This window comes from Lycium barbarum, chromosome 11 (assembly GCF_019175385.1).
Source record: "Lycium barbarum isolate Lr01 chromosome 11, ASM1917538v2, whole genome shotgun sequence".
NCBI lineage: Eukaryota > Viridiplantae > Streptophyta > Magnoliopsida > Solanales > Solanaceae > Lycium > Lycium barbarum.
Window position 1 is genome coordinate 18670152 of NC_083347.1, and position 23662 is coordinate 18693813.

The 23662-nt window shown below is 35.0% G+C and overlaps 1 protein-coding gene and 2 pseudogenes across 1 annotated transcript; 1 reads left to right on the top strand and 2 right to left on the bottom strand.

Moving 5' to 3' along the window:
* Positions 1–983: 983 nt before the first annotated feature.
* On the bottom strand, positions 984–9561 carry LOC132618619 (peroxidase 3-like; annotated as a pseudogene).
* Positions 9562–19381: 9820 nt separating this feature from the next.
* Positions 19382–20665, top strand: LOC132618306 (lysine histidine transporter-like 2; annotated as a pseudogene).
* Positions 20666–21707: 1042 nt separating this feature from the next.
* On the bottom strand, positions 21708–23662 carry LOC132618552 (peroxidase 3-like). Its single transcript, XM_060333584.1, has 4 exons — positions 23351–23662; positions 22916–23113; positions 22386–22548; positions 21708–22302 (listed from the first exon to the last, which is right to left on the bottom strand). The coding sequence occupies exons 1-4, from the start codon at positions 23555–23557 to the stop codon at positions 21884–21886; spliced, it is 987 nt and encodes a 328-aa protein (XP_060189567.1). The 5' UTR covers positions 23558–23662; the 3' UTR covers positions 21708–21883.

Here is a 23662-nt window from a genome sequence, read left to right on the forward strand (position 1 = left end):
TAATATTTAAAACTTGGCTTAATGCATATGTGGCTCCCTAAATTTGTCTCTTTTTTCCATTTTGGCACCTCAACTAAGTGTTGTTTCTATTGAATTTCTGAACTTGTCTTCAAGTGTGTCTATCAAATACAATCTGACTTATATATTACTCCATCTTCAATGTAGCAACACGTGAATATATATTCTAATTTAATTATGCCATCTTTTAGCTAAGATTAACAGCAATGGATAGCGAAAAAAAGGGTAGTTCTTAATTAAGCTGGCAGTGGAAGAGCAGAACCAGCTGAAAGCGACACATCCATGACCTAAAGAATAGCTTACCACATGTCTAAAATATTACTCCACCTTTATTTCCCCAATTTAATTTCCACTTCAAATAAAAATCAGATTTAAGGGGTTTGATAAACACACTTGAGAACGAATTTAAGGGTTCAATAGAAATCACACTTATTAAATATTAAAATGGAAAAAAGGGTCTAAGTTCAGGGCCGCAACTTCTTCAAAGTCAACCTCCAGTTTCGGTTGGGAAAAAAAAAAAAAAAAGCGTTTCTCGTTGCTACATTTGTTATCTAGGCCAACTGCTCCATGTCTCGCGATGTTCTTCTTATTTTAACAAAAAATATGTGAACCAAAGTGTTTCTTGTTATATATTGAACAAAGCCAATTTGAAAAGGAAAACGTGAAAAATTATAAGAATCCCTTATATGCAGTATCTTAAAAATTTTCACCACTAATGTCTTTTGGTGTAATAGTTAGTACAACAAAATTTTAGAAAATAAAAGCGATTTAAGAGTTATGGAGAAGAAAAGGCTCTTGTCATCGGAATTTTATTTCGAAAACCTCATCAAGGTACTAAATAGAATTGCACACATGCTATACAAAGGAGCAGTGGTACACATTGCTCAATAATCCCCACAAAACAATAACAAAACACAGACATAGAGCCCAATAAAATTCGAAAATTAAGTGCAAACATCGGTTCTCTAATTGTTTATAAGTGCACATTGCTTTCTAATTTCACCAGCAGAGCCAGTCTTAACTTCTATCCTTCCCATTTTCTCCATGGCCTTAGCAAATTCAGCCTTGAACTCTTTGAGTGAACCCTGAACAAGTTGGTTGATGAATGACTTTGTTGTAGCACTTGTTGTTAAGGCTGTCAGATTGAAATAGGCCTCTCCTTTTGAGCAAAAGCTTGTAGTAGCTCAGATCAAATGTCCTGAAACTACCTGGATCCATCTCAACGATTGTTGTATTGTCATTGATTGATTGCACTTTTTCGCCTTAAGATTAGATGCATATTCACTGTCTAGAGATGTATCTTGCGTGCCTAAAACACCGATGAAATTGTACAAACGTGTTGAGAATGACGTACAATGAGAGACTCCAATGGTGTGAGCACCTGAGAAAAAACGAATCTAGTTGTAATTATGCTCCAGAAATGAAAAATGTTACAAAAGACAAATTTAAGATTTAACTTGGTGTATTTATGCTCAAGAAATATACCTTTTTACCAGAGGGCCATTCAAGATTTTGAACTTGGTGTAGTTATGCTCAAGAAATGTAATTTTTTATCAGAGAGGGATTCAAGATTTTGAACTTGGTGTAGTTATGCTCAAAAAATGAGAACTGTTTCCAGAGATGGATTCAAAATTTTGAACTTGGTGTAGTTATGCTCAAGAAATGAAAATTATTTCCAAAGGGGGATTCGAGATTATTGAACTAATTGTACTTTTAAAATTATGAGTTCAGTCGAAACCATAGTTCATAGGGTGCACCTACCTCATACTATATAATGTATGCATTATGGACTATGTCAAAGGAATAGAAATGAGCATGTATTCTAAATTTGGTTTACCAGATAAGAGGACCAAGTCTTTTAGATCAAGACCCTTGATGGCAAAGGATGTCCGGAGACTAGACAAGTTACTAGTTGGAGGTGGGATATTCGACAAGGCTTCAGAAGCATTTGATATTCTTCCATCTCTTCTACCAGTTGGCACATTCCAGTAAGGTCCTCCCTGTCATACAAAGCAGGCTAAAATTAGACGTACATTAATTTAAAGAGTTGCACCGATTCTATGAGTTCAACTGAACCCATTACTTTGGACTGGTACGAAGTTTGGAATTCTGAACTATGTATTTACATGCAACACTCATTTTCAACCCACTTTATTAATTTATATAGCTAAATATTTAGATTGGAATGTTGTGTTTCTTTTAACTTTTTTTTTTGTTGGTCAGAAAAGATTAAAAAAAAATGGACCATTTCTCGATTTGTGTTTATTTTAATTATTTTCTTGAGCTTTATACATACGGTAACCAGAACAGAATCTCTAGCAACCAAGGCGACAATATCTGCACAAGAGACAACTCTAGGGCATTTAGCGTCAACTATTTTCTTCACACCATCAATGAATGAGAAACTTCTCAGTGTTTGATTAGGAACAATCACTTTTTCAGTCTCATTTTTTGTGCTTGAAGTGAAATTCAAAAGTATAGAACCATCACAACCCTGCAAACACTCAAAACGAAACAATAAAAACACTTTAGTTCAAGAATTCCATTCTCGAGTGAATGCTTAATGTAAAATGAACTTTAATTTAGGGAGGAATACATCGACAACCGCTTAAACTTGCTAGTAAATTTTATGTAGATACTCGAATTATGGCCTGTTCGATTGAGTACCCGAGCACATGATAAAGTCTTAATTTAGACTTACCCTCACAAAGCAATCATGGAACTGCAGTCTCAACAAAGCTGCTGCAAGAGAAGGAGCCTTTGGTAAGTGCATTTGGACATAGTCTTGAATAATTTTCTCTACTTTTGGACAACTCTCCGCATAGAAGTTGAGTTGCAATTGTGCATGGCTTGTTGGGTCTAATATATAGGTTGATTGAGAAGTGGAGGGAAAAGAAGTGAAGGGAAAATGAGTTGTTCCCTCTTGCTTTATGAAATAAGCATTTGTCCCTTATAGGTGGTGAAAAGAAAAGTTCTCCTACTTAAAAGTAGAAGCACTCCTTCTTGTTGCTAAAGGGTCAAGAAAAGGAACTCCCCTGGCGTCGGCGTCGTCGGTCGGCTCGGCTTCGGCTTTGGATTTGGATTCGGTCAAATGATTGATTGATAATCTTTTTGGACCAAATTTTCCTTTAATTTTATTTTAATTAATTATTAATTAATTAATTAATTAAAATTTTCAGATCCTGACCCGTTAGTGACCCGAATCCGCGTGTCTGACCCGCGACCGTTTCTTTCCCGGATTAATTTGAATTTCCCTCCGTTTTTTTAAACGAATTTATTCTGAAAGGTTGCAAACTTTTCTGAAAAGTTGCAAACCTTTTCCCAACCAGTGCATTAATGGCTACAAATTCCAGTTAATACTCAGATTATTACTTACGAATTTTTTGATATTCTCTATTATTCTACTCTCTTAAAAGTTTACTTCTGTGTAATATACTGTCGTTAAGTGGTTCGCCTGACATCGGAGTTTTTTGTACCAATACACTGGTGAGTGAAATCCTTCTATCCTGCGAGGAAATATTCCATATTCAACCTCGGGTACTTGAGGGGAATAATTTCCTTAAGGACACACTGTGCATTCAGTGGGCTGGATTTCTATTCCTTGAAAACTATTTTCGTATACTCTTTCTGATTATTTTTCCAGATTCTGTTTTACATTGGTTTATACTTTCTGATTTTGTAACATTACTGATTTCTGAAAATTTTGCTAAGTTACTGTTTCCTAATACAGATTACTAACAATCTTAAGGAAATTAGTTTATATATTTATATTAATCAATATTCTGTTTTGGAGAGTAAAACCTTCTGGTTTCTACTGCGTTGGAATTTTTCTAGTCCAAGTTGAAGAACATAAAAATTTCTTTGGATTATTAAAGTTCATAACAGTGACGCGATTTGAAGAACATAAAAACTTTATCGTGAAACAGATTCTGAATAAAGATATATCTTCTCTGTTTATTGTTCTGTTTTATTTGCCAATTATTAAACAGTTTGTCAATTATTGACAGTGAAGAATGGAAACAGAAAGTGATGTTAATGCTCCTAATGGAGCTGCGACTGTTGGTGTGACCGCTGGTACTACTGTTGGCGCGACTGTTGGGCCGACAAATGTTGCATCATCAAGCCGTCCAACTGTTGCACACGCGATGGCACCGACAGAGAAACCGGGAAAGTTTTCTGGAATCAACTTCAAAGGATGGCAGCAAAGAATGTTCTTCTGGTTGACTACTCTAGGCATGTAGAAATTCACAAATGAAAATCCTCCTGTTACTGAAGAAGGAATGCATGAAAACCAGCGCTTTATGATTACTGAGGCTTGGAAGCATGCAGATTTTTTGTGCAAAGGATACATCCTTAGTGCACTAGATGATGATCTGTATAATGTCTACAATTCTGCCAAAACTTCAAAAGAATTATGGCTTGCACTCGAAAAGAAGTATAAAACTGAAGATGCATGCTTGAAAAAATTCGTGGTTGCCAAGTTTCTTGACTACAAGATGACAGACAGTAAAACTGTTGGAACCCAAGAGCAGGAACTCCAAGTCCTTATCCATGACCTTATTGCTGAAGTTATGGTGATCAACGAGGCATTTCATGTGGCTGCTGTAATTGAGAAGTGGCCTCCTTCATGGAGAGACTTCAAGAACTATCTGAAACACAAGCGTAAGGAAATGTCGCTGGAAGATCTTGTGATTCGCTTGAAGATTGAGAAAGATAATAAAGTTGCCAAAAAGAGGTCGCATGGAAATTCAACGATTATGGGAGTGAACATCGTTGAAGAAGTTGCTCCAAAGAATAAGAAAATGAAGAAAACTTTTGGAAAGAGTAAGGAGCACAACAAGAAAAAATTCAAGGGCAATTGCTATAATTGTGGGAAAGCTGGCCACAAAGCCCCAGATTGTCGTCTTCCGAAAAAGGACAAGAAAAAAGGGCAAGCCAATATGGTGGAGAAGAATGATGACATGGATGATCTGTGTGCAATGCTATCGGAGTACAATTTGGTTGGAAACCCAAAGAGGTGGTGGCTTGATTCTGGTGCTACTCGACATGTTTGCACTGTAAAAGAAGCATTTGCAACCTACGCTCCCGCTGGACCTGAAGAGGAACTGTTTATGTGAAATACTGCAAGAGCCAAGGTTGAAGGATATGGGAAGATACTTCTGAAGATGACTTCCGGCAAGGTGCTGACTCTCAACAACGTTCTGCACGTTCCAACAATTAGGAAAATTTAGTTTCAGCCGGACTACTCGTTAAAAACAGGTTAAGTGTGTGCTGGTTAGTGAGAAAATTATAATAAGTAAGAATGATATGTTCATAGGAAAGGGCTACCTCACCGAGGGCCTTTTCAAACAAAATGTAATGGTTGTTGACAGTATTAATAAGAATTCAGCTTCGTCTTACTTATTGGAGTCAATGATTTATGACATGTTCGTTTAGGACATGTCGACTACAAAATCTTGCAAAAATTGATTAATTTAGAAGTATTGCCTAAATTCGAGTGTAATAAATCAAAATGTGAAATCTGTGTTGAATATAAGTTTGTTAAACATCCATATAAGTCTATTGATAGGAGTTCAAATCCTTTAGACTTAATCCACACAGATATATGTGATATGAAGTCAATACCATCTCGCGGTGGAAAAAAGTATTTTATAACTTTTATTGACGATTGCACTCGATATTGTTATGTGTATTTGCTTAATATTAAGAATGAAGCAATTGATGCATTTAAGCAATACAAGAACGAAGTGAAAAATCAATTGAATAAAAAGATAAAAATGATTAGAAGTGATAGGGGTGGAGAATATGAATCTCCTTTTGCAGAGATATGTTTAGAATATAGAATTATTCATCAAACTACTTCCCCCTACATACCACAATCAAATGGAATTGCGGAAAGGAAAAACTGAACATTAAAGGAAATGATGAATGCTTTATTAATAAGTTCTGGTTTACCACAGAGCTTGTGGGGGGAAGCTACCTTACAGCTAATTAAATACTCAACCGGGTACCCCACAGCAAAACACAATCTATTCCATATGAACTATGGAAAGAAAGAAAATCCAACTTGAAATATTTCAAAGTGTGGGGGTGTTTAGCAAAGGTCCAAGTTCCTTTACCCAAAAGGGTAAAAATCGGACCAAAAACTGTGGATTGTGTTTTTATTGGCAATGCTACAAACAGTAAAGCTTGTCGGTTTTTGGTTCACAAATCGGACAATCCCGAAATTCATGTTAATACGGTAATTGAATCAGATAATGCTGAATTCTTTGAAAACATTTATCCGTATAAAATTGAATATGAGTCGTCAAGTGAAAGATCTAAGCGATCGCGGGAAGAACCAAAGGAAAGTACACCAAGTGAAGAGGATCCAAGGCGTAGCAAATGTCAAAGGACATCTACTTCCTTTGGACTAGATTTTGTGACGTTCTTGCTTGAAAATGAGCCTCAAACATTTAAAGCAGCGATGTCTTCTTCTGATTCAGCATTTTGGAAAGAGGCAGTCAATAGTGAGATTGAATCAATTTTGAACAACCATACATGGGAATTAGTTGATCTTCTTCCTGGAAATAAACCTTTAGGATCAAAATGGATCTTTAAAAGGAAAATGAAATCTGATGGCACTACACTATTGACAAATATAAGGCAAGACTCGTGGTCAAAGGTTATAGACAAAAAGAAGGTCTTGATTACTTTGACACATATTCGCCGGTAACAAGAATGACATCTATTCGGGTGTTAGTGGCACTGGCGGCCGTGTATGGTCTTGAAATCCATCTAATGGATGTCAAGATAGCTTTCTTAAATGGAGAATTGGAGGAAGAAATTTACATGGAACAACCTGAGGATTTTGTGGTTCCTGGTAAAGAAAGGAAAATGTGCAAACTTGTTAAGTCACTTTATGGACTTAAACAAGCACCCAAACAGTGGCATGCGAAATTTGACCAAACAATGTTGGCAAATGGATTTAAGATTAATGAGTGTGACAAATGTGTTTACATTAAAAATACTCCAAATCATGAAGTCATTGTTTGTTTATATGTTGATGACATGTTGATAATAAGTAAAGATATTGCCGATGTAAATGCTACGAAGCGTATGCTTGCTATCAAATTTGACATGAAAGACTTAGGAGCTGCTGATTTGATCTTAGGAATTATGATCCATACAACTCCACAAGGTCTAGCATTATCACAGTCACATTATATTGAAAAGGTACTTGACAAGTTCAAGTATTGAAATTTCAATGTTGCAAAGACTCCAATTGATGTAAGTTTTGCACTTCAAAAGAATGAAGGTGAAAGTGACTCACAATTGGACTATGCACGAGTTTTGGGAAGTTTGATGTATATTATGAATTGTACACGACCAGATATAGCATGTGCTATTAACAAGCTGAGTCGATTCACAAGTAATCCCAATCAAACTCATTGGATGGCAATGAAACGATTTTTGGGGTATTTGAAACATACCCAAGACTATGCTTTGCATTATAACAAATATCCCGCCGTGATTAAGGGATATAGTGATGCAAATTGGATCACCGGATCATCTGAAGTTAAATCCACAAGTGGATATGTTTTCACAATTGGGGGTGGAGCAGTGTCTTGGAAATCATCCAAACAAACGTGCATCGCCCGTTCTACAATGGAATCTGAATTTATAACTGTAGACAAGGCCGGTGAAGAAGCTGAATGACTCCGGAATTTCTTAGAAGATATTCCATTCTGGCCCTAATCTCTGGGACCTATATGCATACATTGTGATAGTCAAGCAACAATAGGTAGGGCAGGGAGCGTCATGTACAACGGAGAATCTCGTCATATACGACGGAGACATAATACCGCGAGACAACTACTCTCTAGTGGAATTATCACTATTGACTATGTAAAGTCTAGAGATAATGTGTCGGATCCACTTATAAAAGGTCTAACTAAATAGGCGGTTGAAAGATCATCTAAGGGAATAGGTTTAAGGCTCAGGACAAGTCATCATGGCGATAACTCTACCTAGCAGACTGGAGATCCCAAGAGCTAGGTTCAAGGAGATCAAACAAAGTTGTGACTGACGGTTCGGCATTGTCAAATAACTCAATCCATTCTCGTGATGAGGACAATGTTCAGGAACAAGGATAAAACGTTAAGGCTTTTAACGAGTTAATAAAGCTTAAGTTTTTTTAATGGTTTCTAAGTTTGGCAGGTTTGACCAAATAGTGTATCAACATGATAACACGTTTAGGAATTACCTATGTGAGTGTGAAGTGTAAGCCGCTTCAAAGAGGATGATTGTAAAAAGCCCATTCTCTATACACTCATGAAACTAGGAGGTGTTCATGGCTGAAACGAACACAACCGTGAGAACCATAGACGGTTGAGGGTTAATTGTGTGACTTATGTTGTCTAGGTATACAACAAAGTTCGATGGTTCAAAGATATCACATCTACCGATTGATCGAGTATATCCGATATGAGTTCACTACGGAAAGTTCAAAGAGAAACCTACTTATCCAGATGCAATTAATCTTCGCATGCGTATCACACAATTGTCCGCACATTCCTTTATCTTATAGCCAATCCCCATTCATGTGCGGGATTGTTGGGTTTAATAGATAGGTTGAATGGGAAATGGAGGGAAAAGATGTGGAGGGAAAATGAGTTGTTCCCTCTTACTTTATGAAATAAGCATTTGTCCCTCATAGGTGGTGGAAAGAAAAGTTCTCATACTTAAAAGTAGAAGCACTCCTTCTTGTTGCTAAAGGGTCAAGAAGAGGGTCTCCTCTCGCGCCGTCGTCGTCGCTCTGCTCGGCTTCGGCTTCGGCTTTGGCTTCGGATTTGATTGATAATCTTTTTGGACCAAATTTCCTTTAATTTTAATTTTAATTTAATTAATTATTATTTAATTAACTAATTAATTAATTAAAATTTCCAGATCCTGACCCGTTAGTGACCCGAAACCGCGTGTCTGACCTGCGACCGTTTCTTTCCCGGATTAATTTAAATTTCCCTCCGTTTTTTAAACGAATTTATTCTGAAAGGTTGCAAACCTTTCTGAAAAGTTGCAAACCTTTTCCCAACCAGCATTATTGGCTATAAATTCCAGTTAATACTCAGATTATTACTTACGAATTTTCTGATATTCTCTATTCTTCTACTCTCTTAAACGTTTACTTCTATGTGATATACTGTCGTTAAGTGGTTCGCCTGACATCGGAGTTTTTTGTACCAATACACCGGTGAGTGAAATCCTTCTATCCTGGGAGGAAATATTCCACATTCAACCTCGGGTATTTGAGGGGAATAATTTCCTTAAGGACACACTGTGATTCAGTGGGCTGGATTTCTATTCCTTAATATTTTCGTATACTCTTTCTGGTTATTTTTTCAGATTCTGTTTTACATTGGTTTATACTTTCTGATTTTGTAACATTACTGATTTCTGGAAATTTTGCTAAGTTACTGTTTCCTAATACAGATTACTAACATGGCTAGCATCTAAAATTCCTAGAATACAAAATACTAGAAAACTCAAGCCAAAATTAGACATCTTTTTTTTTTCTCCTTTCTTTCTATTTTCTATCACAGATCAACTACAGAAGCCTAAGAGCCAATTTATAGGACTGTGATCTCTCAAGCTAACTATTTTAGAGATTCGATTAGTTATAGTGTGTCTTTTTGAGCTTATATATTCAGTGAGATTCCTTTTAATCATATTGACAAATGACTAACCTCGCTCGTTTTGACCCTTAAACAAACATGAGATTGTTTAAAGGACTCAACACCAAACGAAAGATAAACTTAAATATTTATTAAATAGATCAGTCCAATTAGCTAACATACCACCTCTATCATGTGTAAACACCACAAAAGGTGATAGTTGTGGTAGAATGGATGGGATCACACCACCCTCAAGAAAGGTCTCGAGTTTGAGTTTTACCATTGGATCAGAAACTTCTAATAGGGGCATTTTCCTTTTAATGAGTTGGAGTCAGGCCAATAAATTTTGAATACCGTATGATCAACCAAAAAAAAATTAAAAAGGAAAAAATATGTACATCTATTTGTGTTGGAATAGGCGGATGCAATATATATAGACTCCCCTTACCAGCAGCCTTCTCAGTTAGAGCTCGTCGCATCAGGCTTGCCTAGTGTAGTTTACGACTCCTGTGTGGTTTGGGAGCTATTGCACAGTGAGCAGGTTATGCAGTGCGCACCCAAATGGTAGCGGTTGCGTTTCCCTGGAATTTCCAATATACATATATATAGACACTCAACGGGTTCAATTGAGTCCAATACTTTTTACCAGCACATAAATGTATATGTTACAACTAATAAAATTAGTTCCAACAAATATAAAGTTCTAAAGTCATACTAAAAACTACTGTAATTGCAATTATATAATATTTTTAGTGGTAAAAATATAAAGATTCAACTTAAATCTTGAATCCACCTTTGCTTGTCTATGGTATCTACCTCACGATCTTACATTGGCACTTGAAATGTGTTTTGAGTGTGTATTCATGTTTCTGCGTGTGTTTCCTTCTTTATTTTTTTTATTCTTTTTGCGCACTTCCTTGGTAGCAGTGGCGGATCCACAATGTTATTACGAGGTTCACGAAAATATATATATATATATATATATATATATATATATATATATATATATATATATATATATATATATATATATAGGATTGTGAACAATTTAAATTGTATATTAACTTAAAGTAATGGAAAAACAGGAACTCATAACTTCAAATCTTGAATTCGCCAATCGCAAGAAGTAATAAAAAATAGATAATACCATCTTCTCCTAGAGATATATCTATGCTCATTTTGGTGCATGTGGAAGTCCAAGTTCTTTCAATTATTGGTACGTAGTAGTAATACCTGCTACAGCCAGGGGAGGATTTATGTATATAATTTGGGTCACATGAACACATGGTCACTCGACTAAACTCGATATATTATGTGTATAATTCTAAAAATATATCTAATATTAACTGAAGGAACATATGATTGAACCAGGCTGAGTAGAGCACTCGTTAGGGGCTATGTTTATATCCTCAAGGTCTTGGAATCAAACCCCAGCTCCTGCACGTTTTTGTTTTTTTGCATTAATTTTCTAAATTAGCCTTTTAACCTTCCTTTTTATATTATTCGAAATCCTTTTTCTTCTATAATTCTAATTACCCAGAAGTAAAAAAAAAAACGTGTTTCTTTTTTATATTACATCAGATGATCCCCCCCCCCCCCCCTTTTATTTCTAATTGACCAAGTCCCAAAAGGCAAAAGAAATCAAAAAATCCCATGGCGCTAAGCTGCAACAATGAAAAACAACTTACTTCATAAAAAAGGGTAATTAATTATCTTTTGCTCGCCAAGTTAATGTCACTATAAAATTTTATATCTTATCTTAAAAGCAATGGTGAACCCATCCTCTTGAAATTTTGGATTCGCCTCTGGCTACAGCTATGTTATAGCCCGTATTTTGTACGTTCGGATGTTTCGGGGTAGTCGTGGTAAGTTAAGGGCAAGACCATTTTCCAAAATTATTTTAATGTACAAGTTGGTTATGAATATTATTTATGAATACTATTAGTATGGAAATATTGAGAAAGGCTAAGGGTAAAAAGGGAAATTCGCAAAATGGTTCATGGTAATATTGTGGAAGGCTAGGGGCAAAATGGGAATTTCACAAAATTTTCAAGAATGTTCTAGCCAAGTCCCTCTTGGCCGTGTGACTTAAGTTGTGGGCCCTACCCCATGGCCACGTGTCCATACTCTTACTTGAGGGGCCTAAATATATATATAGGTAAATGGTGGAAAAAAATAAGATATATTCATCTTCATCTTTTAGAAAGATGAAGAAACTTGGAGAAGAAAGAAAGGGAAGGGGGGATTCGGCCATGGTGCAAAAAAAATCTAGCCATGGAAAATTGATCAAGAAAAATTATTTCCTTCTAGCAATCCAACCAATTGGAAGGTCCTCATTAACATGGAGTGGTTGTTGGAGCAATAAAACCATTCATTTGTGCAATATCCAACCCTAGCCGAATAGAGGAGGCAAAGAATAAATGTAAGGTTTAACCCCTTCTTTCATGTGTTATGGGTGATTTGTACATGTTGTAGTGTGTAGAAATGGATAAAAATCATGAATTTGGTATGTTGGGGTGTTGGCCGTGTATATGTTATGTTGTGTGGGAATGATGAACAAATTTTTATTTAGTATTTTGATTGTTATAGATGTGGGTTCTATGATGAAAATGAAGGTTTAATGGTTTGAAATGAAATTGTAATCGTTTGTGGATTACGGAAGAAGTTAATGTGATACTAGTATGGTTTCTTATGATTATAAGAATGAATGATATTGCTAGAGTATAGATTGTTGATGTAGTTTATGAATTTGGAAGAAAGAAAATGTGTTGTTAGTGTTCTTGTGGAATTTGGAAGGTTTCGGGTGAAGTAGTATGTTGATTGGGTTGTTGTGAATGTTATGTGAATTGTTTGAAGTATTCTTGAATCATGTTAGAATGATTTCGGATAAATACTTGAATGTGGGATCATTGGTGTTAGCTTGAATATATGTGATTGAGTTGAATAAAAATGAAATGGCGTCGAATTGTGTAGAAAGAATTGCTAGTGTTAGAATGCACTTGAAATAATTGTTGAAGTTGGAGATGTGATTGTTGATATTGTTGTTGATAATTTGGCCGAGTTGAATTCTCGGATTGTTGTTGATAAATTGGCCGAGTTAGATTCTCGGGGACGGTGTATTTATAAGGGAAATGCTGCCGAAATTTCGGTAGAATAAATAAATTCATTTGAAAGACTAAGACGAGTATATGTCGATGAATCTAATGATTATGTCAATTCTCTTGAATGTAGACTAACAAGTTTGGACAAATAAGCGTAGCTAGTTGGTCGTGGAACAGGTATGCAAGGCTTACCCTTTCTTTCTTTTGGCATGATCTTTATGAAACGAACAAATGACGTATATGTATGATTGCAAAGAAATTCCTATTCTTAAAGCCACTAGGATGGCTAATATCCTTGATTTCCATAAGCTGCTTCATATGATTTTGATGCGTATCTATGTTGTCCGAAGATCTACTTGATATGTTTCCGAATTGGCATTCGAGAGATAAGTGATATGGCTAATGTCTTGATTTTCAAATGATAGCACGTTTGATTATTCCGTTAAGTCTTTGATACATTTTGATATGTACATATGATTCCAAAAGCTATATTTGATTTGATCCATACGATATCCGAAAGGTACTTGATATGATTGTTGCTTCGATTTTCCAAAAATGACTTCTGAAATGTTCGTAGAAGGTTCTGTACTTCAAACGCTCATAACTTTCTCATACTAAGTCGGATTGACCCGAAACTTGTTTCTGAGCCTTCAGATGTCGGTAAGTATACTTATCTATCGAGTCTCGATTTATATGCATATAGTTTCTCACGACTCTGTTCGTGCAAGCCTCAATATGTCTATTCACCGAGTCCCGGGCCGGGTATGTTATCGTGCGCACTCCTCTGCATTGTTCACCGAGTCCCTCTCACTTGCGGGCCGGGACACGTTATATGTATATGTATATGATGATATGATGATACGGGGATGGCGGCCAGGATGACATATGATGACTTTATTCACCGAGACCCGCAATAGAGGGCCGAGACACGTTATGTATATATGGTATATGACTCTGACATGCAAGATTCTATCCACCGAGTCCCTCAATAGAGGGCCAGGACACGTTATATGTATACATGATATATGATGTGCCATGCATAATTCTATTCACCGAGTCCCTCACTGGAGGGCCGGGACACGTTACGCATATATGATATATGATGTGGACATGTATGATTTTACCCACCGAGCCCCTCACAGGAGGGCCAGGACAAGTTATCTGTATATATGATATATGACATGGATATGCATGATTTTCATTTAAAAAGGCAAGCGCTTTGATGTTTTAAAAGGTCATACTTGATTCTGGTAAATCTCTGTTTGAGTTATGATCCTCTTTTACTGTAATTCTTGCCTTACATGCTCAGTACATTTTCCGTACTGACCCCCTTTCTTCGGGGGCTGCGTTTCATGTCGCGTAGGTACACCCAGATGAGTTGAAGCTATTATAGAAGATGTTCCAGCGGAGATGGCAAGCTCCATTTGCTCCTGGAGCGTTGCCGGGTCGGAGTATTATGCTATGATGTTTTGTTTGAAGTTAGAGACTTTGCAGACAGAGTCGTGGGTATAGAATGTCAGTTTTGTAAGCTGCTCCATCAGCCGATGTGTCATTCTGTGTTATGTGATAAATTTCATATGATTACAAATTTTGTTTGATTTGAGAATAACGATGAAAAAGAATATTTTTGAAAGTTGTACTATGTATTTCATCTTTATTTGATTTAAAAGTCCAAGAAGTTTATGTGTGCACTAAGGGTCTGAGGGTTCGCTCGGCCCTAAGTAAGGGTCGGGTGCCCATCACACCCTAGGGAGATTAGGGTGTGACAAGCTACTATAGCAGCCAGGCAAGAAGCTGATATGCACTTCCCCCTCCTAATTTATGGATAAATATTTGGCTAGTTGGCATGAAAGTTTGAGAGAAAGAAATAAAGATTTTTAAAACTTGTAATTTAAAAACAATATACATATATTTTTTTTATTATAAATTATTTGGGTGAAATGAAAATTTTGAAGTTAAATTATTTTTAAATATGTAAACTTTTCTGAGACAAACCAAAAAGAAGTGTTCCATATAAATAGACAAATGGAAGAACACTATAATTCCCTTATCCTTCATGTATTAGACGCATCACCTCTTTTTTTTTTTTTTTTTTTTTTTAAATTAGGAGTAGTACTACTTATTTTTGTTTTCGCGTATTCATATTTGATGTGAAAGCCATAATGTAGGGATCAACACATTTACATAATTACAAATAGATTAGGATTTTAAAAGATTGGAACATGGCGGTACTCAATATAAAACTTCACCTGCAGAAACCAATTACAACTAATGTATTTGTATGAACTAGATGGGATTAGCCCGTGCAAGCACGGGCACAATGATATTCCCTCCATTTCAAAATAAGTGGTGCTTTTAGCATGGTCACATCCTTTATAAAATTACTCATTCCTAAAAAGTAAGATGTATTTTTACTAACTTATTCTTAAATACCTTGAAAAAGATGTAGCTCTTTAGTTTTAAATGAGTGTAAAATTGGAAGAACATCATTAATGCCTTCTTGATTATGTGAAATACCACTTGTTTTGAAACAAAATGTATGTAAAACACCACTTATTTTGAAACAAAATGAAAAGGTAACAACATGAAGATTTTTTTGTTGGTAGATCAAAGTATTCACTTTCTCTTATTACGTTGTTTTTCTAACAGTTTTATTGGATATTCCATCTTTTATTTTTAGAAATTTATGGATAACATGTGTTACATCTTCTGATGTCAGCTGAATACAAAACTCCTTCCTTCCCCAAACAAAAATTGATCGACTAAAATGTAATAAATAGATGTATTTAGTTTTTAAAATGTTGTATTTGTATAGACTTCCCCCGTAATTATAAAGATATCATGTGTAAAATATAATAAATCAGTGAATTGGTATGAGAAAGTGGATACCCTAATAGTGTGCAATAATTCTTTAAACTAAAAATAAATAGGAATCTACAATATTGCTTAAATGCCACAATACTCAGTTTTTGGAAGTTACCTTGGAAGATGAAAATTTTGGGACCCACATTTCTTGAAAGATGTAACTAACTACAATTCTTTAAAGAGGATACGGACAAATAAATTAAATGGTCCGGTATTTTCGTCCAAATAGGAAAAAGTACACACATAATGCTATTGAGCACAACAGGCCTAAAGCAGACAAACTATCAAATTCCAAAGATGCCCCTCAGAGTTGAATTTAATGTCATAGAAGCACACATGTGAACAATCCTGCCTCTAAACCCACTCTTCTATATAGTAGAACTGTCTTTCTAATGCAAATAGATACTACCTAATAAACTTATCCTTTAATTCCGACCCTTGATGACCAAGAAGATGCAAATTTTTATTATGTGTGAGATATGTCACGCCATAGTTGTGTGAGGGTGTCTATTAATTGACAAGTGCACAGTGGGTCACACATTTTTTCCCTTTACACTAGTCACTTCTCCTTTTCTCTTCACCTGCCACGCTACCACTACTTCTTCCATTCCAAGCCCACCACCCCACCCCCACCCCAAAATAACTTACACCATCATCCCTTACTAATCTGCATATGGTTAAGCTTGACAGCTGCAATTTTTTTTCTCTTTCCAAATTTGTTTACACAGCCATCTGATTGAAGAAATTAAATAACCCGACAAGGCACGGTGAAAGAGTTAGCAATGTCCAGGAGATTAGAATTTCAGGAATATAGCTAATGTCATTTAAAATGGTGGTTAATGATAAGAATAAAAATAAAATATTAAATTTTAATAGTTAAATATGAGTTATATCTAAACAAGAATCAATCTCCATCAAAGTAACTTTCCAGTCAATCCGTTAACACAATGCACTGAAATATCATTGTATGGTCAAACCTCCATTTAATTGTCATTCGTTATAATAACATTTCGCTATAACGACCTGATTTTCTTCGGAACTCATTTTTCATGTTATATTTTACTTCTATACAACAACATTCTATCTATACGACCAGTGACATTCATTATAGCGCTACACTCTTTGTAAAATTACTTATCTATAACAGTCATACTCAAATATTTTGTAATAATAATTTGTAAGAAATCTATTATAAAATAAAATATTTATGTTAAGCTCTTAAACAACCTTCAAAGGAATACTATAAATTCCCTTTTGCTGAAAGTTTGGATAAAATTCTTCGTCAATTCAATTACTATACTATCACTAAGAGACTGGAATTTACGAAACAACCTACAATTGTAGAATTGTTACGTCAAACTTGAAATATTTAGATTCTCAATTAATTTTAAATGCGAATGTTCCTTAGATTTTAATTGTTTATCGGTATGGTACATGGATTTTTTGGTAATTTCTTAGTCTTTTCAATTTTTAATTAATGAGATATGAAATCTATTGAGGTTTTAAAATTACAAGTGTATTATTTCGTTTATAACAGGAAAATAATTATTTCGGTATTTTTATTTATAACAGCTAAATGAGATGTAAATATCAAATGTCAGTATACATACATAACAACACTTCACTGTAGTAGCCATAAATTTTTTAGGACAAATGCTGTCATTATAAAAAATTTGAGTACTAATTGCATCAAATGGAGCAGATAAATTAATACATGCATGAAATAAATAAAATATTAGCGAAAAAAAAAAACCATGACCAGGTAGAAAAGTGAGAAAACCATGCGTGGAGTTTTGCTGTGGCTGGAGAAAGAAACAGCGCCAAGGATTAGATGGGGTAAGAGAAGTGGGAACCACAGTATATTTTTTAAAAAATAATCACCCTCACATGCCATGTCATACGTGTGTCTCACCAGGCATAAAGCTTTTCCCAAGAAGATTGATTCCTTGTGTCTGTTGAGAAGACAGGCCTTTTGGTTTTGTCTTGGCTTTAAACTTTTTCCTAAAATAAGAGTTTGGGTTAGTTGATTAAAATTGCGCTCTCCGTTTCAATTTAAGTATCTTACTTTAATGAGGCATAAAATTTAAAAATAAAAGGAGATTTTTGAATTTTGTGACTCTAAATTACATATGTGTGTAATGTACTAAAGTGTGTCATTCGAATCTTGTGGTTATAAACTCATCATGTAAGATATTTGAATTGTCAACAACTTAATATAGAAAGAGACACTCTTTTTGGGACAAACCAAAAAGAAAAGTAAGACACTTAAATTGAAACCGAGGAAGTAATAAGTAAGCATCAAGTGTTAAAAAGTAATTTTAAATATTGAAGCTGATTTTTATAAATAACTTGTTACGTCTTTGGATAGCAGTGCTGAAACTAATACTCCTAATAAATAGTAGTGTGTTTGGTAAAAAGAAGTTGATAAGCACTATTTTTGTTAAAATGGCTTGAATGCCCTTAATGTTATTTACAAAAAATGTAAATTTAAAAGTACTTTTATATATAGAGAGATAATTAAAAGTTATGTTTTAGGAAAGAGCATTTCGAAGATTAAAATAAAATATTAGGAATAGAATCGTAAAATATTTGGTCAAACCAAATATATTTATAAGCTATTAAACCATAAGTTGGGTGACCAACATATGACTTTCGACTGATTTTGACTTATAAACACTTTAATGTTACGAAACGCATTACAAGCCAAAACATACTAATAAATTAGTTTGAACAATTTATAAACCTATAAACTTAGTCAAACACCCAATAAATCCATTGCAAAGAGCAAGATATTATAGAGACCTCTGCAAAGTGTTCATCTCAAAATCTTAAAGGTTACAAGTGGAGTAGTTCAAGATCATTACAAACCCTTTAAAAAGATTCTCATATAACGGATAGACATAAATATTTTTTTTTTCTTTGAACACCCTCTCGCACATGTAATTCGTTTATAAGGTTTGCGTGTAGATTAAGATATTTTTGGCCTTCTTTTTATTTCAAGTGTTCTTTATTTTTTTACTTTATATTGCGGACTTTGCTTCCACAATCTGATTAACGTGAGCTAATTTAGAAAATAAATTAGTTATAATCTGTCACTCAAACAAACTTTTACCTATTGCATATATCTAAAAGGATTCGGAAATATTTCGTTCGTTTAATTTTCTAATTACAACATACTATACTTTTACCTATTGCATATATCTAAAAGGATTAGGAAATATTTCTGTCATTATTACTCTACTCGATTTAGAATTTAGGGGCGCGCAATTACCTATATAAATAGGAGGCAAGGCATATCGAGAAAACAATCGAGTGAACAATCTTTTCTTACTCTTTCTCTCACAAACTTTTTATTCTTATTTATACTCTTAATCTGTCCCCTCCAACATTATAGCTAGTAAAACAAAAAAAATACTCTCTGTCCCAATTTAAGTGTCTTAGTTTGATTAGGCATGAAGTTTAAGAAATAAAGTGAGACTTTTGAATCTTATGATACTAAATTAAAAATGTGTATATAATGTACCAAAATTTCCTTTGAATTTTGTGGTTATAAACTTGGCATGTAAAATATTTGAATTGTCAGCTTTATTAAATATCGAAAGAGACACTCTTTTTGAGACATACAAAAAGAAAAATAAGACATTTAAACTGCGACACAAATGGAACATTTATATTTAGATTTTTTTTTTTCATGGCTCCTATTGCCGAAAACAGATTTAACATCATAGTGATAAGAGGATGGAGGAGCAGAGAGCAATAGATGAATGACTATCAATAACGTTGAACCGGAACGCGAAGTGGTGGTACTCAACCATGCACAATGTCCCGGCCATGGTTGGTGTTGGTGTTCTAAGTATCCCTTATGCCATGTCCGAGATGGGATGGGGACCTGGTGTAACAACAATGTTACTCTCATGGATTATAACTTTTTACGCGATCTGGCAAATGGTGGAGATGCATGAAATGATACCAGGCAAGAGATTGATAGATACCATGAGCTAGGCCAACATGCATTCAGCGAAAAACTTGGTCTGTGGAGCGCCACAACAAATTATAGTAGAAGTCAGCACTTGCATTATTTACATGGTCACTGGTGGCAAATCCTTGAAAAAATTCCAAGAAGTCCTCTTCCCTCATGCCGAACCAATCAAGCTCACTTACTTCATCATGATTTTCTCCCTTTCCCAATTTGTCCTCTCTTACTTGCCAAACTTGAACTCCATCTCATCTATCTCCTTTGTCGCCGCGATTTTGTCCATGACTTACTCTATTATAGCATGGACTACGTGACTAAAGGAACACACAATTGGGAGAGAAGTAGTTAGTTATGGTCCAAGGAGTGACAAAACATCAGACAATGTGCTTATGTTTTTGAGTGCTTTAGGGAATGTAGCATTTGCATATGCTGGACATAATGTAGTTCTTGAAATTCAAGCTACAACTCCTTCTACACCAGAGGCACCTTCAAAAACGGCAATGTGGAAAGGTGTATTGACAGCTTATATTATAGTGGCCTTATGTTATTTGCCTGTGGCTTTCATTGGATATTGGGTGTTTGGTAACGCAGTTGATGATAATATCTTGCTCACACTACATAAACCTACATGGCTTGATGCGGCTCCTAACTTTTTTGTGGTGGCTCATGTCATTGGGAGTTATCAGGTCTATGCAATGCCAGTAGTTGACATGATAGAGACATACGCGGTGAAGTCATTGAAATATAAACCTTCCATTCCTCTTCGTGTATGTGTGCTTACCATTTTTGTTGCATTTACATTGGTTGTGGGCATCACCTTTCCATTCTTCGGTGGTTTAATGGGATTCTTTGGAGGCTTTGCTTTGGCACCACCCTCATACTATCTTCCCTGTATCATTTGGCTTATTCTCAGAAAGCCCAAAGGGTTTGGCTTCTCTTGGTGTACCAACTGGCTGTGCATCATTGTGGGTGTATTTTTTATTCTTATATCTCCCATAGGTGGATTATGGAGCATCATCAAAGACGCCAAGACTTATTGCTTCTACCAATAATAGGACCATTCTGAAATTTTAAAGTTTTAAATTTTAGATGCTTATTAGGAATTGATGGTCTTTTAACAATACCTTCTGAGGGATGGCTAGTTCAAGATGCAACAAAAAGTCTTGATAATTGAGTGTGGTATTCCATGCAATGAATATATCAGTTAATGAGCTATATCCTGCCTGCTTATTTTAAGGCAGAGATGCAGAGTTTTAGTGTAATTTTTTCAGTTTTATATGAGCTTTTAAGTCTTTTAAGTATGGATGTTTGTTAAAGTTTTTATTTTGTTTTGTTAGTAGGATGGTTTAATTTCAGGCTTGCTTTTACATAAGCCAATAGGAGAAATTAGTTGGTACTTAACTACTTATGCTAAAGAATAAAAGAATATCAGGGACTAATTAACAGAGTATAGAGGTTCTTCCTATGCTCAGGGCTTAAATATCATACAGTAATTGTTTGTTGTTATTGTCATTTATTTTACGTTTTAGAATTAGTGGCGAAGTCAGACATAATGGTAATAATAGTATCACATAACATTTGAAACTCTGATCTAAAGCAACTTTTGAACCCCTTTGCCAATTCACAAGAGTTTTTCCTTATACTAAGGAAATTCAACCAACTTATATATCACAAAAAAATCACTTTTTATTTTAGTTGCACTTTATAATAGAATTGAGCTCATTTTTGTTGTTTTGGTTTTATTACACAGGCGATGAAATGATATTTTTTTCCCAGGCTATTTTGTGTTTCAAATGACAGTTTTTAAGATTATGACAGTTTTTCAGCTGGATTTTAGGAGTCTATTTCCGAAGAAAAAAAACTTAAAACATTTTGAAATTTCATAAGTTAAAAGCTATTGCTTACATGCTTGTTGTACATGTTTGCAAGTGTTGCCATCTCTCTCTTCTAATATTTTAACTGTCGTTTTCATATTTACAAGCATCTTGAAAATATTCCTACGCAACCCACAGGAGTTCTTATTTAATTTCCTTTATTTTAATGTTTACAATTTAAAGGTTATGAAAGCAAATGTTATAAAGACAAAACCCCAACTAGGAACTGCTCTTGGCATAACTTTTATTGCTACAACACCAGCAAACTGCAAAATTATAATATAGTAAATGTAGAAGTACATAATACATATTACACCAAACTAATCACTCAGAGGACACATAAAAATACAATCACAAAATAATTGAAATTCCGAAATAATAAAGAAAGCAGAACATTTAGCTATTCACAAATGCACATTGCTTCCTGATTTCACCAGCACTGCCTGTCTTAACTTCAACTTTCCCCATTTTCTCCATGGCCTTACCAAATTCGGCGAAGAATTCTTTGAGCGATCCATCGACAAGTTGTTCAATAAATGATTTTGTTGTAGAGCGTTTTGTCAAGGCTGCATCAGATTGGAATAGGCCTCTCCTTTTGAGCAAAAGCTTGTAGTAGCTAAGATCAAACGTCTTGAAACTTCCTGGATCCATCTCAACTATAGTGGTATTGTCATTGATTGATTTGCATTTTCTTGACTTGAGATTATCCGCGTATTCGCTGTCTAGAGATGGATCTTGTGTGCCAACAACCCCGGTGAAATTGTACAGACGCTCCGTAAATGAGGAGCAATGAGACACTCCAATTGTGTGGCCACCTAAAAGAAAATAGTCTTTCGTCACTTAACCTGATAGAGTAAGAATATTATACACTGTCAGTGCGCAGAACTTAAACTCATACCAGACAACAGGACCAAATCCTTCAGATCAAGACCTTTCTTTGCGAAAGACTGTTGTAGTCTTGTGAAGTTACTAGTTGGAGCTGGGATATCAGCATTGGCTTCTGAGACATTTGATATTGTTCCATCTCTTCTACCAGTTGGCACATTCCAAAAAGGACCTCCCTATTATGCCATTGACAACAAGAATAAGAAGTTAATGAGATATAGGAAATGGTTCAAGAAGTTAGTATCCTGTTCTGGCATTTAAGGGTGTCGCTTAGTGGTCAATGAAGTTGGTAGGATTTCAGATTCAAATCCTGCAAAACACTACATAATTTATTTTTATCTGTCCAAGCCTTGTGGACAGTTATCTAGTACTAGTGCTGGTGGAGATAGTAAGGTACCCTATGGAATTGGTCAAAGTGAATCCAAGTTAGCCCTGACATCACGGTTATAATTTTAAAAAAAGTTAGTACTCCTATTTTGTTTGTTTACAAATACATGAAAAAAGTTAGCACTTCTATTTTGTTTGTTTACATTCTGTACTTACTGTAACTACAACTGCATCTCTAGCAACCAAGGCAATAATATCAGCACAAGAGACAACACCGGGGCATTCCTTTTCAACTAATCTCTTCACGGCATCAATGAAGGAGAAGCCTCTCAATGTCAGATTAGGATTAGCTTGTTTTTCAGTCTGATTTCCTGTACTCGAAGTGAAATTAAGAAGCACAGATCCATCACAACCCTGCAAAGACCAGAATTAAAGATCAACTGAAGCAAAACATAATCAGAAAACAGCAAACTCAGTAAGAACATAAAGAAACTCTGTATTTGAAACAGGGCAAAAATCATAATCTCTCACTTCTGATTGGTAGAATGCTGGAAGTTAAGATTTACGAAATATATAAAGGAACATTCTTTTTTGAACACATTAAAAAGGAAGGTAAGACACATAAATTGAAACCGAAGAAATAATACTTACCCTCACAAAACAATCATGGAAATGCATTCTGAGTATTTGTGCTGCAGTATTTGGAGCCTTTGGAACTTTCTGCTGGACATAGTCTTTAATAATTTTTTCTGCTTTTGGACAACTCTTGGCATAGAAATTAAGCTGCAATTGGGCATGTCCAGAGTCAATGATTATACATAAAACCAAAATACTCATCAAATTGCCAAATGAAGCCATTTGTAATTACTTTGTCTCAAAGAAACTTTTTTCTTTTCTTTGATGTGTTTCTGTACTAGACACCTATAAAGTCTAATAGCATCAAAGCAAATTTATAGGGACCAT

Bases quoted from the DNA above. Each gene is read 5' to 3' on its own strand.
- LOC132618552 (XM_060333584.1), bottom strand. From the start codon at position 23,557: ATGGCTTCATTTGGCAATTTGATGAGTATTTTGGTTTTATGTATAATC. The intron at 23,114-23,350 runs GTAAGTATTATT...TGGTCTTTGCAG, and splicing joins TCCATGATTGTTTTGTGAGG to GGTTGTGATGGATCTGTGCT. The intron at 22,303-22,385 runs GTATGAGTTTAA...ATTTTCTTTTAG, and splicing joins GGATTTGGTCCTGTTGTCTG to GTGGCCACACAATTGGAGTG.